The sequence below is a fragment of the Melanotaenia boesemani genome, chromosome 2 (genome assembly GCF_017639745.1).
Source record: "Melanotaenia boesemani isolate fMelBoe1 chromosome 2, fMelBoe1.pri, whole genome shotgun sequence".
Taxonomy (NCBI): domain Eukaryota; kingdom Metazoa; phylum Chordata; class Actinopteri; order Atheriniformes; family Melanotaeniidae; genus Melanotaenia; species Melanotaenia boesemani.
The window spans coordinates 33,622,027-33,641,285 of NC_055683.1; the positions used below are offsets into that span (position 1 = coordinate 33,622,027).

Below are 19,259 nucleotides of genomic sequence, written 5' to 3' on the forward strand. Positions count from 1 at the left end.
TTTATTTTATTTTTTTTTCTTTTTCCCCTCTCCATAAATACATACCTGTGTGGAACTACAGTGTACTTTAAAATAGGTCAACTTTTTAAATTGGGGGGGTGGATTCTTTAAGATACTGGGTCACCCGAGGACATGGAAAGACTACAATTTTTCGGCGTGTTCCTATTGGTTCCCCTCAGTCTGTGACCCTAAAACGTTCTTTCTAATTGGTCAGATTTCAATAAGACTTTCCGGGCGGAAAAAATGCTTCGCGCTGTGATTGGATGATCCGTCTTGTCTGCTTGTTAGATTTGTAAAAACGGGTACATCGGCGAGTAGCTGTAGGGCGCCGTCCGTCCGGCATGTTTTGTTTACGGCGGTTTTGGAATACTATCTCACGGTCGCGTTGAGCATTTCAGGTAAGTTTCGCGAATATTATTAGCTATTCTTACCGCGTGTAAATAACCTCGAAACCTTGGGTGTGACTGCTTACATTGAAAAACTAGAACGTTTGGTGGAAAAAATATGACAGCTCTTGGCTAAGACTGTGGCCTGGTGCATTAACTGCTGCGTCCTGGTTGACGTTAGCCGAATCATGCAGTTCAGACTTATTTACAAAGCTTCGCTCCGACCAAATTTACATATTTTACCGTCTAGATTTACGTGATCGAGATGCACAGCATGCATTAACGATAGCTATTATTGTCTTATGATAGCTCATTAATAGAAGTTTGATTATTAGACTGTTCCTTCCAGCAAGTAGACCACGCTCAGTTTTAAGCGAACCGCCGCTTCCAACTGCCTGAAAACGCTCAGACATAATTTTGTTCTAAATTACGCAAAAAACTTAAAATGTTTTATTTAAAATGTTGTTTTAATCAGCTTAGTACGGTTATTAGGTGAAAGCTAGGTGACTTTTCTTTTGCTATTTGTAGCTCTTGTGAATGAATTGTTTGCGTGTGTGTCATTTTTCCTTTTATTTATTTATTTATTTTTATTTTGGACAACTAAGACTGGTCAAATTATGAACCGAATTTTACTTTTGTTCATAATTTTTATTTGAAATGGAAATTACATTTTATTTAATTTAATTTTATTTTATTTTCACTACATGACATTACATGCTGCTTGAGAAAGGAAGTTAAGCCTTTACAAAAGTACTAAGCATATATATTTGTAAAATATGTATGTATTAATAAAATTAATAATATTTTATTTTTTAGACCTTACTCACATGGCTCTTCTCGTATTATTTGCAATTTTTAATTTTAACCGTTATCCGGCCTTGACTTGTTGTGAACTTTTTTTAATTTCTTTGTGATTTTCTATTGATTGTTAAGCCAATAGAGAGAGAAAGTAATTCCTTAGCAAAACTCAGTTTTCAGCAAGGATGAAATGCAGCTGTTTTGATTTGATCTGTTTGTGAATTTGTCTTGATTCCTTTGTTAGTCAGATAAAACAAGGTCTTTGTTATAGCCATTTCTCCTAGTTTCTTACATTTTATAGACTAATAACTTGTTTCTATTTGTCATTACAGATTAAGCTTCCATTTCCCATAATTTAGGAGAGTAAGTGTAACTCATCATTCTTTGTACCTGATTTTTAAGTGTTTGTGTACTGATGCCATACCCTGCATGTTTTTCTTTTTCTTTCTTTTTTTATTTTTGTTGTTATTTACAGAGAAGACCAGACACGAGGAAAGAGAAAAAGAGAACGTGTGAGAGAGCAAGGAGATGTTGACTTATCCCTCTGACTTGTTCCCTCACATAGTTTGTCCAATGGATGAAGATGCTATTCCCCCAAACCCTGTCTGTAGTGCACCTCCCCACAGTGAACCTCCACCACCTCTCCTCTCCCTTTCCTCCATCACTCCCAGGTATAATTGTTGTGGCACCTTTTTGTTTTGTTTTGTTCTTTTTGCTGGAGTATTTTTCCCTTCTTGGTCTATGGCTTTTCAGTGGACTGATGGGTTTATATACTAGAGATAATAAAAAACCTATTTGCTGAGTTTATTTAGTTTCAGGGCCTTCTTTTATCCTTTGAAATTCAGTATACTGGTTTGAATAAATGCGCCTTTTAAGAAACAGTTCAACTGAAATAGAATCCAATCCTAATTACTACAATCTAATTAGATTCCAATTAAATCAAAGTAAGTTTAAACCATATCAGTTCAGTTCATTATCTTTGCTTTCATATGAAGCCAGTTCATGAAATGTTACCAAGCAAAGAAAACCAACAATTGCATTGAATCTTTTTTTCATTTTAGTATCGTGAACATTTATCATTTATTAAAAACTATATAAAAAGAAATTACCTTTATTTATATATTTACAGTAATGGGTAAAGAGAGTCAAGTGCAAAGAGGTGCCCAGTGAAGTATGGGAGGTCCCCCAACAGACTTCTCTTGTTAAATCTGCGCGCCTCAACTTTCTCTTACTGTATAACATCCATTCTACTGCCTCTCTGCACTATGAGCTATCCCTTTTATCACAGCTTGTTCTTCACATCAGTTTGATGTGTTATGGCGCGCTCACGCTGGCACTGTTTGGTCCGCTTCGATCAAATCCTGGTCCTCATCTGCAGATAGTACGGTTCTTTTGGAGCAGGGTGAATGCATGTTTGCATTCTGGTGTAGACCAAAGAAGCTAATTCTGGACAGCTACTTGTGAAAAATGCATTACGTTTGAACCGTAAAGTCAAAACAGAAACCCAAAGACTGCATAAATTTATTGTTGCTCCTTTGTTTGCTTGCAGTGGACTCTGTGTTTTCAGTCTTAGCCAGTCAGTGAGTCAGATTTTTCTTTCTTCTTGGTCATTGATCATTACAAGGAATATCGCCTGTGTGACGTTGGTCAGGCCAGGCAAACCTATTGCAGTTTTCGCCAAAATCTGTCCAGTATGAGCTGCAGGAGAAGAAGCAAGCAATCCAAAATATTGCGCTATGATGCGCCCTACTGACTTCCTGTCTTTGGTTCACTGGATGATCTGTTTGTTTTCAAACTGCAAGTGAACTCAACCAGGATTCCAGTGTGTGTTCACATGGAAGCGGACCAGGATTAGTTTAAAGTGAATCAAAACAGCACCAGAGATCTACGTGCAGGACACAGAACCAACAACTGTTGGATCTGTAAATGCCTTCAGGTACATGTTCATATTTACTCCTAAGCTAAGTACTTAAGTAGAAGAGTCTGTTCCCTCTTGATAAGTGCAATTTCTGATACTTGTACAGATGCATCACTCATCGCAAAGAATTGTTATATTTTTCCAGCGTACTTCCAAATAAAAGCAAGCAAGAAAAGTGTAGAATATTGAGAAATAATTTCTTTTTCCTTCCAGCTTTGCAAATGATGGACTGTCTGGACACAGAAGGAGTGATCGGATTCAAGCGATCAGAGTGCAGACTCCAAAAAAGCAGCGTTACACAGAAAGCCGAGCCGTTCAGAAACCATCCAAACCAAATCCATCCCCTTCAAAGAGACAAAGAGGAAATGCAATTATGGTATGAAGAATAGCTTGCCTTTTGTTGTTAGGATCTGATCAATAATAGAATGAGCCTTTCTATGTAATTTCTATCCTCTGACTTATAGGTGCAAATGTCGGAGTCCAAGCAGCCAAGAGTTGTGCTTGAGAAATCGAACAGGGTTGGTTTTCTTTCCATAATTTGCATGTCCCTCCCCTTGCATCTAAATTGTTTTCTCCTTCTGTGAGAGAGTAATTGTGATGCGATTGAAAACACAATTTTTCCCTCTGTCTTAGTTTTTTTTCCCCTATCTTTTTTTTTTACTGTCTGTGTGCAGAAGCTATAGTATTGTACAGCTAAAGAAGTGTGAGGGTTAATTGTTTTAATCCTCTTTCACAGTCTGCTGCATTTGACACAAACAAGTAATTAAGTGACTTTATGTGACCTACAAGTGCAAAAAAACTTCACACATTCAGAATGAGATTAGTTTTTATTGTTCTTTCAGTTAAACAAAAAAACATTAAAAATTCCTTCAAGATTAATGTATTTTAATTTCATTTGAACGATCACTATTTTTTTCATTAATTAAATGACAAAGTGGGCATTGACGTAGGAGAAATTGGCAGAGTATTCACAAAATTTTGTTAAGTTCGTTTTTCTGCTCATTGGAAAATAGAGCAATATTTTTTTTCCCAAGGAGGGAATTATGTAAATTAGCATATTTTACAACAAACTTCACATTAGGAATTAATGCTTCCTTCGCCATTTTTAGCTAAATGCAAAACATTTTTTATTGCATAGAAGGAAAAATAAATGTTGCTTTTATACAAATAGTACAAATTGAATCAGTTTTGAATTTTTGTTGTATTACAAATAAACATTACTTTTACTTAATTTGCAGGATGAGTTCGACATCAGTTTTGCTGCAGAGGATCAAAATCTGTAAGTATCATGTACCATTTTTCTAAGCTTTTTATATACACGTTAATGATGTAGTAAACAGTCAAGCGTCACAGAAGCATTTCTTATTTGTCAATGGTTTTACAGGAATTGTTCTTACCATTTCACACTTTGTATGTTTTGTTTTTATTGTATAGCACTTTGACATGTTTTAACAAATCTAAAATCTGCAAGACCCACCTGTTCTCTGCTGCATTTCAATAGTTTTTATTTAGAAGTCAAAATCTACATCTGGTTCTTTTAAGCTGGAATCATGTTTTAATATTGTCTATCTATTCTATCTATATCTATTTTTTTTAGCATATTCCTTCTGCTTTTATTTCATTAATTGCATTTCTTTTAATCTTTATTTATTTATTATTATTATTATTATTTAATGCACTTGTCTGCACCCTGCTGTAATGATTTATGTAAAGCACTTTGAATTGTCTTGTACATGAAATGTGCTATACAAATAAATTTGCCTTTGCCTTTAAAGTCCTTTATAAATAAAATGCATTATATTTTACATCAATAAGTGAAGGAGAAACTGCATTCAGGGTATAGCAGTTTGGATCATATAGTTTTTCTTGTTTACAAATCCCAGAATGGTTTAGGCCCAGAATACATCTGTGATATGTTCAGAGAATATAAACCTAGCAGAGCTCTTAGATCCAAAGACTCTGGTCAACTAGTCCAGACCAGAGTCCAGACTAAACATGGAGAAGCAGCATTTAGCTGTTATGCTGCAAACAAATGGAACAAACTGCCAGTGGAGATTAAACTTTCCCCAAATGTAGACATTTTTAAATCCAGGTTAAAAACATTTCTCATGTGCCTATGCATGAAATCTGCACGGTAACTTTTTTTTAACTTATCTTGCTTTTAATCATTTTAATGTAATTTATTATTTTATTGTGATTATGTGTTGATTATGTGTTGATGCCTTTTACTATTCTAAATATCTGTAATATCTTTGTTTTATGTAAAGCACTTTGAATTGTCCTGTACATGAAATGTGCTATACAAATAAACTGCCTTGCCTTGCCTAAAGTTGATTTGTTTTTGTCTGAGAGTAACTTTTTCCCCTCTTTTGTTCTAACAGGCAAAAAGACCCCAAAAGCGTGCAGAAGAAAACCAATGGAGAAAATGTAGTGAAACCATTTGAAGAAAAGACTTCTCAGAATCTTGATGTGACTGAACCTGACATGGATATTTGTGGAGAATTATCTACTGGGGACACTGAAAATGTGTCTGCCTCAAAGGGATGGACAATTGCCCCGTTGTTTCAGTCACTGAAGTCAAAAATGGCTAGTTTCACTGAGATCGTCATGACTCCAGTGAAACTCTTCAGGCCCAGTAGCCCTATACCGTCCATGGAACTGTCAGTGAAACTCCCTGACTGTGAACTACAGGCTGATGGAGCAGCTGACATTGAACAATCAGAGCCAGACAATGCATTCTGTCCAGAAGGACAAAATGAGAACAGTAATCAGGATACTAAAGCTGATCAAGAGGATCTTACCGATACTGGAGATACAACAAGCACAAGAACTATTTTTCACAAATATTCAAAAAAACTTGAATTTGATGACTTGTCAACACACCATCCTAAACACGCTGTTGAAAGCGGTATAAATCAGAATGAAAAAACCTTACCTGATTTAGTGCCTTTGTCACACAACTCCTTGCCCTGCATGATTTCTGAGGAAGTTTCAGAATCGTTTGGGTCCACTCTGAGTTCATCCTGCCTCTTGCAGCCCTCTGCCAAAGTAAGTGCCTCACGTGAGTCCAAGTTAAAGATATCCAATGCCGTGGAGGACCAGAAAGGCAAGCTGAAACCACTGCCCAAAAAACTTATCAGAAATAGATCCCAGTTAAAGGAAGTTAACTCTAAGCTTCTGATATCTGAATACAAAAAACAACCATCTGACCCAGAGATGAATGGCCACCAGAACTCAGTTCAGTCAAACAACTGTGATTTGAGTCTTTGTCCTGATGTTGATGTTAATTTTGGTGATGTAGAAAGTTGCCTCTTGGTTCGACAGAGTATCCGCAACAACCCAAGTGACAGTATGAATGGAACTTCTCTGATGTCCGCTTTAGATGCACAGCTGATGGAAAGCCAGCACAACTCTGAAATGTGTCCATTGCCAAATGTTGGACGAGCAAAGAGAACACAGAAACTGAGCCATTATTCCCAAAGCTCTGTTAAGAAGAGAAGAAGGCAAGTTTTATCACAAAAAGATGACACAAGAAATCAGCTGTCACTGAGCATGGCTTCAGATGGTGACATGATTAGGGGCCCAAGAACACCAAGAAGGGGAGTTACACTGATGAATACCATTCCAGATGAGGAAGCCAATGTAAAAAGTGATGCAAGACAGGTTGTGTCAACAAGGGCAAAAAGGAAAGGGAAAGATGGACAAAAGATACTCAATACTGTGGATAAAGCAGTGATTGCCACACAGACTGAAAGTTCCCCTGATGTTATGTTGGTTTGCTCACTGAATAAAAGTGCCGCACCAGAGGCCAACCCAAAGGACGGCAGCAAAGTGAAGAGCAATAGTTCGTGCAAAAGAATGAAGAAAACCACTTTTGGTAAAGTTGATATAAACAATGATAACGGTATGGATCTAGAAACAACTGTGGCAATCACCTCTACAAAACAAACTGAGGAGATGCCTTTATCTGAAGTTTTTGTCCATCCTGATAAAAAGCAGCTCCAGTGCACAAACAGGTGCAGGAATACAAACAAAAAGCCACTAAAAAGGAAGTCAGCAAATCGTCCAAGTTCAGTGGCAGAAACAGACAGCACTTTGGTGTCTACCTCATCAGTGGAAACCTTGAAACTCATGACTACAGATAACTTAACTAGAGGACAGAGCCAACTGCCCAAGAGGCTTAGAAATAGTGTCCAGTCCTCAGTGTCCAGTGCAACTCAAGAAACAAAACAAGGTGTCGGCAACCTTCATTTGACAGCCAAAGAAAGCCAGTCTAAACATAACCACAAAAAAATCTCATTGGGTCCTGTATATTTTGAAATGACACCTTCTGAATATAATCCCCAACCTGATCTAGTACAATCCCAGCCTAATTTAGACCGTTATGAACGTATACCCAATCTCAATAAGCATGTTCTAGATGAGAAAGAAAAGAGTTCTGCCTCTATGAAAGATGAGATATTTTTCACGGACTTCGAAATGAGTAACTATAGCCGAAGGTCTGGCACAAGACGAATAAATGCTAAGCGAAGAAGAGCAGATAACCAAAGGAGGGGCTGCAGGGTTTTCCCTAGTAGAGGAAATAAAAGTGAAGAGATGACCAAATCCATCACTATGGAGGATGCAGACTTGACTGCATCACACTTGCACTCATCAAAAGAAGATGTGTCAAGACGCCTGTCACGCAGTTACTCTTGCCCAGAGATCCTGACCCTCCTTCCCCACGAAGCACCCTGGACGACTTCATCCCATCACAGTAGGACTCGGACATCACATCATCATCATCACCACCATCATCATCACAGCCTTTTTGCCTCTCAAGCTCAGAAATTAGCTCGGCGGGCTCGTCGACACACGGTCTGCAGTTTGGAGGTGGAGAGGGAAATTGCCCCCCTGTGTCTTCGGAAGGAAATTTACCCATCCAGAAGATCTGCCCCATATGATCCCGTCATCCAGCACATGTCTCCCAGTCATACGCATTCCCCGAGCATGTACCTCTCAGCTCTTGCTTCCTGCTTTCTTTCGAGTCCACTGGCTTTTCTTTCCAAGAAGGTTGACTGCAAAGGACCTGCTGCCACCCCCTGTACATCAGGTCACGTTACCTCTCCTTCCTATTCTTCCACCTTAGCATCCCCAATGAGCTCCTCTGTATGGCATCCTCCTGGTTTTATCCCCAGAGCTGACTCTGATGCTGCCTTGGATTCTAGTAACTGGTAACACACATTTTAATATCTCATCAGCTTTCTAAGACCAGTTACTCTGTGTTAAATTGTTCTGACATTTCCTTTTGCTTTTTAAAAGTGGCAATCCTTTGCAATCTGAATCTGAGAAGAGACAGCAGAGTGAAGAGGAGGATGATGGTGAAGACACAAGCTCCTCCAGCCATGAGTTTGAAGATGTTGGGTTGAGAGAGGAAAAAGCTTTGTCTGATTCTGAAATCAAAGTAAGCATTTTTTTTTATTTGTGACAGTAGTAAGGCCTTGCATAAATAGACATTGGAAGTAAGCAGTTTGATGTCACAGCTTTCAAACATTTTGTCTTTTAAGTAAATATCAAGTCAATTGAAGATACATACGATGTAAAATCACTGATTTAGACCATATCGTTATGAATGTATTAGTCAAACTGTTGAGTCAGCTTACAGACCAGCATGAGTCAACATAAAAAAGAGTAAAACATCTCTGAAGATTAAAATCAAGCTTATCTTCTGTGGGGTGTTTCTCTTCAATTGAAACAACTCTATTGGACATACAGTATATTCCCATGTCATTGTGTTTATCACACATTTTATAGTACATCAAGGATTGTTTCACGATAACTCTGTCAGAGTTTGTATTTAAATGGTTATATAAATGGTTGATCTCTTTTATCATAGGTTGTGCAGAAGCATGAAGAACGAGGAAAGGTGTCATCCATTAGAATTCGGAAAACTTTACCCAAACCTCAGACCAACTTGACACCCATGGGTCTTCCCAAACCCATTAGGTATGTACTACATGTACATTTGTAAACTCTGTAATTTTACAGGACCACCAATAAAAAAGTTACAAGTCAGTACTTAGCACTAGAGGAAGCACTACAGCAGTGTGTGTTGTGTATACTTGATTTAAACAAATTTGTAATCTTGGTACCAAGCTGCCAAAGTAACTGAAAGAAGCACCCAGAGTAAATGTAGAGGCAGAGCCTATGTATTGTTTAAGTACCATAATCTGACATGTTTCCCACCATTTCAGTAAGCTCATAGCAGTATTTACTTTTTGCTTTTTCCACATTCACTTAGAGGGGATTTAAATTTTGATAGGGTGGGTTTGAAGATTTGCATTTAAAGCTGAAACCGTTTTATTGGTTTAGATGAAACTGAATCTCATTAAAATCACATTAATTTTAGTCTTGACATGTCCAGATAGAATAATTTCTATGATTTCTTGTAAAAGTCAAGACTAAATAGAAACATCTGTTGAGACAGGTCTAGGTTGAATCCAGGATTTTTAAGCATTAAATGTGTATGCATTTTAATTGGTAAGTGGTGGCCAATGTTTTAAATGCCAGTCAGTAATGTTAAGTTGCCTCTCAGCTGTAAATGCTGGGATAGGCTCCAGCTTACCCGTGACCTTAATGGACTAAGCGGTACAGAGAATGATATATATACACACTGCTCAAAAAAATAAAGGGAACACTAAAATGACACATCCTAGATCTGAATGAATGAAATATTCTTATTAAACACTTTGTTCTTTACATAGTTGAATGTGCTGACAACAAAATCACACAAAAATTAATAGAAATCAAATTTATTAACCCATGGAGGCCTGGATTTAGAGTCACACTCAAAAGTGAAAACACACTACATGCTGATCCAACTTTGATCTAATGTCCTTAAAACAAGTCAAAATGAGGCTCAGTAGTGTGTGTGGCCTCCACGTGCCTGCATGACCTCCCTACAACACCTGTACATGCTCCTGATGAAGTGGCGGATGGTCTCCTGAGGGATCTCTTCCCAGACCTGGACTAAATCCGCCAACTCCTGGACAGTCTGTGGTGCAGCGGGGCGGCGTTGGTGGATGGAGCGAGACATGATGTCCAGATGTGCTCAATTGGATTCAGGTCTGGGGAACGAGCGGGCCGGTCCATAGCATCAATGCCTTCGTCTTGCAGGAACTGCTGACACACTCCAGCCACATGATGTCTAGCATTGTCTTGCATTAACAGGAACCCAGGGCCAACCGCACCAGCATATGGTCTCACAAAGGGTCTGAGGATCTCATCTCGGTACCTAGTGGTAGTCAGGCTACCTCTGGCGAGCACATGGAGGGCTATGTGTCCCCCCAAATAAATGCCACCCCACACCATTACTGACCCACTGCCAAACTGGTCATGCTGGAGGATGTTGCAGGCAGCAGAACGTTCTCCATGGCGTCTCCAGACTCTGTCACATCTGTCACATGTGCTCAGTGTGAACCTGCTTTCATCTGTGAAGAGCACAGGACACCAGTGGCAAATTTGCCAATCTTGGTGTTCTCTGGCACATGCCAAACGTCCTGCACGGTGTTGGGCTGTAAGCAAAACCCCACCTGTGGACGTCGGGCCCTCATACCACGCACATGGAGTCTGTTTCTGACCATTTAAGCAGACACATGCACATTTGTGGCCTGCTGGAGGTCATGTTGCAGGGCTCTGGCAGTGCTCCTCCTGTTCCTCCTTGCACAAAGGCTGAGGTAGTGGTCCTGTTGCTGAGTTGTTGCCCTCCTACGGCCTCCTCCACGTCTCCTGATGTACTGGCCTGTCTCCTGGTAGCGCCTCCATGCTCTGGACACAACGCTGACAGACACAGCAAACCTTCTTGCCACAGCTCGCATTGATGTGCCGTCCTGGATGAGCTGCACTACCTGAGCCACTTGTGTGGGTTGTGGACTCCGTCTCATGCTACCACTAGAGTGAAAGCACCGCCAGCATTAAAAAGTGACCAAAACATTAGCCAGAAAGCAGGAACTGAGAAGTGGTCTGTGGTCACCACCTGCAGAACCACTCCTTTATTGGGGATGTCTTGCTAATTACCTATAATTTCCACCTGTTGTCTTTTCCATTTGCACAACAGCACTGATTAATTGTCAATCAGTGTTTCTTCCTAAGTGGACAGTTTGATTTAACAGAAGTGTGATTGACTTGGAGTTACATTGTGTTGTTTAAGTGTTCCCTTTATTTTTTTTGAGCAGCGTAAATACCAAACATTGCTAGAGACAATAAGAAGTATGATAATTATAATAATTTTATTATTTGTTAATACTTTACACAATGTGCGCTACAGCCAAGACGGCTATTGGCATAGCTAAGGATGTGATCTGCTTTGCAATTTCCAACGTTTACTCACTACATGTCAATTCTCATTTAATTTAGCATAGCCACAGATGAGTTGCATGCTTTTTGCAGCTTGACTTCCTTCTTCTGTAACAAATTAGCTAAAATGGGGGTGGAAAAAAGCAGGGCCAAGTTGGGTGAAAGCTTAACTGGCTGTATACAAGTGCAAAAGTAATTTGTGTGAAAATAGTTATCTTTTTGCAAAGGATGTAAACAAATTTACATTATTTCCCAAGCTGCCACTTACAACAAACTTAAGAAAATTTTGAGGTGAAAAATAGCTGAGCATTACATGTCCAGCTAAATATTAGATCACAGTATAAAGGTCATGATGTTGTGTGATTATAGTAAGTTTAAGAATAATTTTGAAACTCATGCAGCTCTTGTCCTCATATCTGGTGATGGAAAGAAAGTAAGGCAAATCCTGCTGGGTCACACTGATGGTCAATTTATGTCAATACATTTCACTATATGTGTGGACTATTGAGCTGTTGTTAATCAATATTTAACTGATCACAGCACTGTTCTCTTTTCTTTCTGTTAAATTTCAGGCTGAAAAAGAAGGAGTTTAGCTTGGAAGAAATTTACACCAATAAGAATTTCTGCAAACCCCCAGAGAGGTAAGCTCGTGATCAAAAAAATGTTTAATTTTTTTTTCAATACATATTTATAAAGCTGAACAGATTTCAGTCTTAACTAGAAGTACTTTGAGAGCACAGACCTTCACCAAGCATTTGTGTTTATTTATTTTTTCATTATTGCCAGTGATTGTGGGCATTAGTTGCTGATTTAGAAGCTTTAATAGTATAATTGTCCGTATCTTCCTGTGGACAGGCGTAAACTTACCTCACAACCCAGTGGTCGCGTGGCCATGAACAGCTGTCTATCTTGCATCATACTAGTGTCTTTGTTGAAGTGTGCAACTTGTTCTCATATATTGGAAGTTTTTTCCATTAGTTTTTGATAGAAAATGATCCATAATGTCAAACAGTTACATTGATACGCTCACTGTCAAGGCTAGAAAAAGATTTGAGGCGAAGCTGGTGGCAGTAGGACTGAACGAATGCTGGTTTTTTTTTTTTTTTTTTTTTTTTTTTTTTTTTTTTTTTTTTTAAATTTGATGTCACATTGTGACCTCTAACAAGAAACACCACCAAAAGATGTTTGTCGTTGTTACTATAAGCAGCCATTTAATTGTATTTCTGTAAAAAAACAATCATAAGTTTTAAACAGATATAATAAATGTTTTACTCAGTCACAAAATGATCTGATCAAATTGTTGAATATTTCGAAGGACTCCAGCGTCACCAGCATTAACACGCTTGATAGCCACTAGCAAGTTATCACATCTTTCTGAGCTTTTGTGTCTTTTCGGTAGTTCAAAGAACGATCTCTTTTTCATTCTCTTCCATTTCTGAGATTTCCTATAATTTTCATCAAAATCAGTCAATTACTTTTTAAATTTATGTTGCTAGCAGAAAGACAAACAAACGTACACCGCAGAAAACATAGCCACCGTCTTGGCGGAGGTAATAAATATAAAATGAGACAGTTTGATTAGCATTCAGTACCTTTTCCCTTTGGACTTTGGAACTGAAAAATCGCTGTATTTATGACACCATGCTGTATTTCTGGAGTAAAAACCAGAGCCAGACGAGTCACTTTCTATTGCTTTAAAAATAACTAGTGCAATGAACTTTGAGAATGCTGCCATTTTTCAGCCTCATGTGAATATGTATTTATGTGTGTGTTTAAAACTGATTATTGTAATCAGATCAACCAGTAATTAATGACTTTTTTCTTCTTTTTTTCTTTTTACTAATTTGTAATTAACTTATCTTACCAGTCAGGATCTGCTCCTTCATTTCCTTTGCACATTACCTGTCTTTTAAGTATCAGCGTGAACACATTACATCCTCAAATCCTGCTTTGATTCAGTATTTTGAACATTTATGACGGCTGCAGCTTCATTTTCTGCTCTGTCACTTTAAGTTTGACCAGAAGGCGGTACCTTATCTATATCACCTTCATTACAAAGCACAGAAAATAAGTGTTTGCCCAATATCTTTCCTTGCCTTAATTCACTTTAACTGCCTCTCTAATGTGGTATTTGTCTCCTGTATTTCAGTCGGCTTGAAACCATATTTGAGGTGCCTTTCAATCGCAGGAATGGTTCCGAGTCCTGGTTTGGCCAGAAACGTGTCAAACGTTTTTTGGAGTTCTTGGAGGTTGGTGAAGCCAGAAAACCAAAGAAGCCTCTTGTTGGAGTTGGAAAAGCAGGAAACTCCTCCTGTAGGACAAGACGAGGAGGCTTCCCTAAAGATGAATCTTCCCATAGCGTTCAGGATGTGGACTCAATGCTCTGCGCAAAGCTCGATCAGTTGAATTTGTGGTTGATACATGATCAGAAAGATCAGCCTGTTTAATGGAGGTTGTAACAGATAAGACTGTTCATCTAATGGTAATCTGCCAGATCTTTTTGTTTGATCAGTCAATAAATGAATGTTGTGAGGGCAGGCACTTAATGGAGTATTTGATATTTTCTAGCATTTTTGCCTGTAATTTAAGGAGCAGTACATCTTAGTACTATAAATGTGTTGTATCCTAGAAGCTGGTTATAAACATAGTGTTAAACATAATTATCCGTATTTACTGAAGTCTAATTTGTTTCCACATTTAGTCTCTGCTGTCCGTCTCTCCCCTCAGCCTCTTTGTTTGGTAAAACTATCTTAAAACAAAAGCCGGTATTTTTGTTTGTAAAGTAGTTGAACATTGTGTTTATTATTTTTAGACTTCTGGCTCTGCAGCCTGCAGGAGGAGTTGTAGATGATTAAGATAACTGTTTGTTTTCATAAAACAGCACAGATTGCATCAGATTTTTGTTGTAATGCCTGTTTTAAAAGAAAACAACTAGTGTTTTGTTCCCTTTGCAGCATTGTTTAAAGTTGTTTATAAGGGCAGCTACTTTTTTCTATTAAAGGCTGAATATAACGTAAATGTGCCAGCTAGAGATTTGTATTTGCTACAGCCAATTTCACAGTGGCATTTATGTCTATAAATTTTCTACAATCAAATGTCTCCAAATAGTTTGGACTGCATAAATAATTTTACTCAGCTCAGGACAGGGCCTGGTAAATAATTTGTTATTTGTGTTTGTAACTTCACGGTTGTGAACGTCTTGTTTTTTATGTGACATAACATGGAGAAATGAAGCAATCCAGGGAGCATTTCTAGTAGAAACTGTTCACCGCTGTGTTCCTTTGCTTTTATTTAAAGTTCTCTGCAGATTGCTTTGTGGTGAATATTTTTGTGTTGCATTTCTATTTTTGTGTGTGTGTGTGTGTGTGTTTCTCTTCCTTTTTCCAAATGTAAATGAGGTTGCCTTAACTGTAAAATTTGTTGAGATGTTTGTTGCCATATTTGTAATTGTTGCCATATTTGTATGAGAGAATGTTAAAAAGCAGCAAGGAACCTGAAGCACAACAACCCATTTTATTATAAAATACTTTGTGTAAATGTATAAAAGTACAACATGTGTATACATCAAAGAAAATAATAAAGTTATAGTAACAATGCAATAAAATCAAGATAATGTTGGCACCTCAAGAGCCTCTGTTAAGCACTGCCATAATGACCACCATGCCATTTGTTTCCAGTAAACCATCAAATTCTTGAGCTTTATGTTTGTGTTGCTACAGTTGTTCCAGACTGACTCATTAGGTTTTCATATATTTACAAGTTTGAACAGTAACAGTGAGGGTAAACCTGTAATGATAACAAAGGAGAATTGGGCTCTTACTGGAGCATGACAGTTCTAATCTTTTTTATGTAAAGTGCATTTGGAAAGTTTTCAACCCCTTTTAGGGTTTTTGTCTACTTATCTTCTTCAAGAAGAAATTAGTCAAATTTCTTCCTTATATTTAATCAACTTTATCACATTACCATTAAAAGCATATTGAAATTAAAAAGGGTTGAAAACCTTCCAATAGGACAATATTTAGGTCTTGTAATGTCATGTTTTCAACTTATGTTAATGCTGGATTTTATATTTTCCTTTTGATTTAGAATTGTCCATATATTTGTTTATTGTTAAATAAATATTACACAGTAGGAAGCATGTAAAAGTTGTATGGATTTAATACCATTTTGTAGACTGCTTGTTCTTTATAAAAAAATAGGGAAAGCGTAATTATAAAAGTTTAAAGTGGCACAGCTTTTTTTGCTTTCTTTTCGTCAGCACAAGAAAGGTTCAGCTTTTTTGTGTTTCATGTAACTTCCAGGCTCTTTATGAGTTTTAGTCTTTTCCTCAGCAGCTTTGTCTTTTTGCATGCCGAAAAATTGTACGAGACGCAACACTTTTCTGTTGAGGTTCATCACTCTTTCAGAGTGATGAGATAGGAGATGAGCAGTGTTAGTAAGGGCAGCGACAACAGAATGGCAAAAAAGGTCATGATGGAGGCGATGCTGAGATTTCTTGATCTCTTTGAAAGTTTAGCAGCAGTGTCTCGGTCAGTTGTCCTCTCAGCCTGAGAGAAAGGGAAAATATTTTGGATTAATATTTGAAGTCACTAATTACTGCTGCAAAGAAATGTAACATCCTCAGCAACATTAATCCTCTTACGTGCCTAGGATTTGCGTCACCTTAATGCATAAAATGCAATAATAATGCCATAGAAATATGTATTTTTACATAATTAAAAAAATATTAGTTTCAGTGCTCCACATATCACATATTCAATGTGTTTCTGAATTTACCCCTTTAAATACCAGTTGTTGCAATTAAAACTAGATTTTAAAATTAGACAAAAAAAAAAACAAAACAAAACAAAAACAACAAAAAACAAAAGAGTAATTTTTCATCCCATAATTACACAGTTGTTCTTTTGGTGGGATTATCAGAACATGAGAGTGTCAAAAATGGGCATCATCGCTTATTTTGTTGCATTTGTACTTTTTGTATAAAATCAGATTATATAATTTGTTCCACACTTTTTATTCTAAGACATAAAAATGCAATAATGAATAATGCTATAGAAATGTATATATATATATATATATATATGTATGTATGTTTATATTTATATTTATTTACAAAATTGAGTAGAAGGAGAATTTGCACTCCTGAAAAACTCACTTGAAAAAGCAGGTGCTGCATCTAACGTGATTTAACATGTCTGCCAGACATAACCATGCTAAGTGCACATTCTTTCTCTTAAAGCTCTCAGACTGTCAGGTGTGTGTTTTTTTTTTTCTTCTTCTTCTTCTTTTTTGTCTTTCAGGTTAGAGCTGCCAACATGAATTGGATCTATCAGATAACCACCTGAAAGAAGGCTTGAGGAATAGTAAAGAACTACTGAAATACCTTTAATGAATTTTCCAGAGCTTGGATTCCAATGCAGGAGCACCCACAGATGATGCTGCAGTGAGCCAGTCTCCTGTAATGCTCATCATTACAGCAGGATGCAGCAATCTTTCCAGTCGTGTCTTTCGCTTGGTTGCAAGTGTTATTTTGTTCGTCTGCTGCTCCTCCTATAATGTTGAGTGAAACAGTTTCTTCTTTGTCATATGTCTGAGCTGACTTTGACATATCTGCAAAAAAAGGACAAGCTGAAGTAAACATGGTAAAAAAAAAAAGATTTTATTTAGTAATGTGGACAGCAATGGTGAAAAGCAAAGGATGGGCATATGATTGGTTTGTTTGTTCATTTAAGTTCAAAACCTGCCCTTAGAAGACAAAAAGTTTTTTTTAATTACCTTTAATCTAAGGAGATAAAGGGATAAAAACTAATGATCTCAGAGTAGCTTTTTCTCTCAATGCATTCAGTTAATAACATGGTTATTAAAATAATGTAATGTTGCAATTACAGACTTTTCTTGATTATTAAAATATCAGATCCTCATCTTTTTATTTCTAAATTACTGTTATGGGTCTTCCTAATAAGACAACAGTGAATTTGAGTTATAGTGTCTAGTATTTTTTTCAGTTTGGATGCCAACACATGACCAAAGGAAACGTCACAGCTAGAAATTCACCTCAAAGCCCATCCTTGTGACAAACAGTGTGACAAACAGTTTCTACTTCTTTTTTTTCTAAATCCACTGATTTAAGAAAATCTTATTACCACTTTGTCTTTGTGTCTCATATTGTCACTCTCATGAATCCACTTAACCATAAGTTACTGAGGTGATTTCTATCTATCATGCTGTACAAAACAATCTCAGCTCAAAGATTTTTAACAGTGTCCCTTACTAGTCGAAACATGTTCCTCAAAACATTTAGAGTATTTATGGGAGGTTTTAAAGTTTCCTACATGAAACAGAAAGACATAACAGGAATGGTGTAATAGTAGCAGCATTCCCTGTTCACTGAAAAATAAGAATGAGATGAAAAACTGGTAAAAAGTTCAAATCTTTCTGCTTGACTGAGAAGTTTTCATGGGAAACTGAAAGAAGATGCAGCATACCTGATCTCTGCTTTGACTAAAGAATGGTGCACAGCAAACTGGAATAGCCTGATTCTTTACTATTTTAAGAAAATCTATTAGCAGTGTTACATTTAAATCATTTTGTAAAACAACACTGTGGTAATGCTTGTTTAGTGAAGAGCGTGTCAAGTATTACAGTCAACATGGCAGATTCATTAATAAAGCTTCTGTTTGAGGACAGTTTTGTCAGTTTGAGCAAATAAAGCAGTCTTAAAGCCCATCTGAAGGCAGAGATAATATACAAACCTGGTTGTGTTTAAAAGGTTCAGTCCTGAATATTCTCCTTGGTCTGATCGCACTCCTGTCAAGCCAAGTTTGTCCAGTTATTTATCAGTAACAAAAATAACAAGGATCTTCTTTTCCCCTTAGAAATATTCCACTTTCAGGTGACAGCTGTAGCTTTATACGATGTCCTTAAAAATTGGAAATATTCACTGAAATTGTCCACGTATGGTCCATCAAACCTTTGAATGTTGTAGGAAATCAACTTCCTAAGAGGCGACTTATCCCTGTGAAAGCTCAGTGCTGAATAAGTTGCTGAATGACAGGAAGGACGGCTTGAAGTGAAACTCTGTGTGAAACTACCACGCCCATTAGTCAAGGTTTTGCATTTCTTGTGCTCTTGTTGTCCTTTCGTCACGATCTTCCCTAATTCGGTTACTTTAGATGCCACGTTCTTCTTGTGTGTTGTAACACAGCCAGTCACCCTTGTTAGTCACACACTGTTCAGTGTTACAGCCGGTCTGCTTTTCCAGTCCACATTCCAGAGGTGCTGCACAAGGTGTGTCAGCAGTTGTGCTACCTTGGGGTGAAACAGGGAGATTCCAGTTGGCTTCACCGTGTCTCACTGATAATTAAACAATGTGTGTCAGAGTTAATAATCATTCACAACACAAACAATCACAGCATCTTGTTACGAGTTAATATGTTTTCTGGTTTTCTGCCATCTCTCTGCTCTCTGACCTGGAGATAAGATATATCCCCTCCCCTTGACTCACCAGTTGATCATCACAGGGGCCTGTTTTTCAGAGATGACACTGCCCTTTGTGGACAAACTGGCTCTTCCCGCTGGGTAAAAATGAACATGGGAGGGAACTCCTCTGACTTTTCATCCAATTGTTTTGGCTAGACTGAGCAAATCTCTGCAGTTGATTATAGTTTGTAGTGTGAGGTGGATTTACCTCTGCTTTTAAGTAAATGAAGGGATTGTTGACAACTTCCTACCTCATCACTAAATTGCCTGAAGTGCTTAAAAACAATAAAACTTGTCACTGATCTAACCAAGGCTATGGAGAAATCTTTGGATGTAGTCACCCA

The 19,259-nt window shown here is 37.6% G+C and overlaps 1 protein-coding gene and 1 long non-coding RNA gene across 2 annotated transcripts; one reads left to right on the forward strand and one right to left on the reverse strand.

The window, feature by feature from the left end:
• Nucleotides 1-261: 261 nt before the first annotated feature.
• Nucleotides 262-15,055, forward strand: prr14 (proline rich 14). The gene is made up of 12 exons (XM_042002171.1): nt 262-398; nt 1,517-1,547; nt 1,660-1,855; nt 3,316-3,478; nt 3,567-3,620; nt 4,341-4,381; nt 5,484-8,315; nt 8,404-8,545; nt 8,978-9,087; nt 12,009-12,077; nt 13,586-13,923; nt 13,954-15,055. Exons 3-11 carry the CDS (start codon nt 1,713-1,715, stop codon nt 13,881-13,883), a joined length of 3,852 nt encoding a protein of 1,283 aa, XP_041858105.1. The 5' UTR covers nt 262-398; nt 1,517-1,547; nt 1,660-1,712; the 3' UTR covers nt 13,884-13,923; nt 13,954-15,055.
• Nucleotides 14,931-18,812, reverse strand: LOC121650628. The gene is made up of 3 exons (XR_006012306.1): nt 18,189-18,812; nt 16,820-17,046; nt 14,931-15,983 (listed from the first exon to the last, which is right to left on the reverse strand). It is a non-coding gene; the product is annotated as an uncharacterized LOC121650628 (long non-coding RNA).
• Nucleotides 18,813-19,259: the final 447 nt, after the last annotated feature.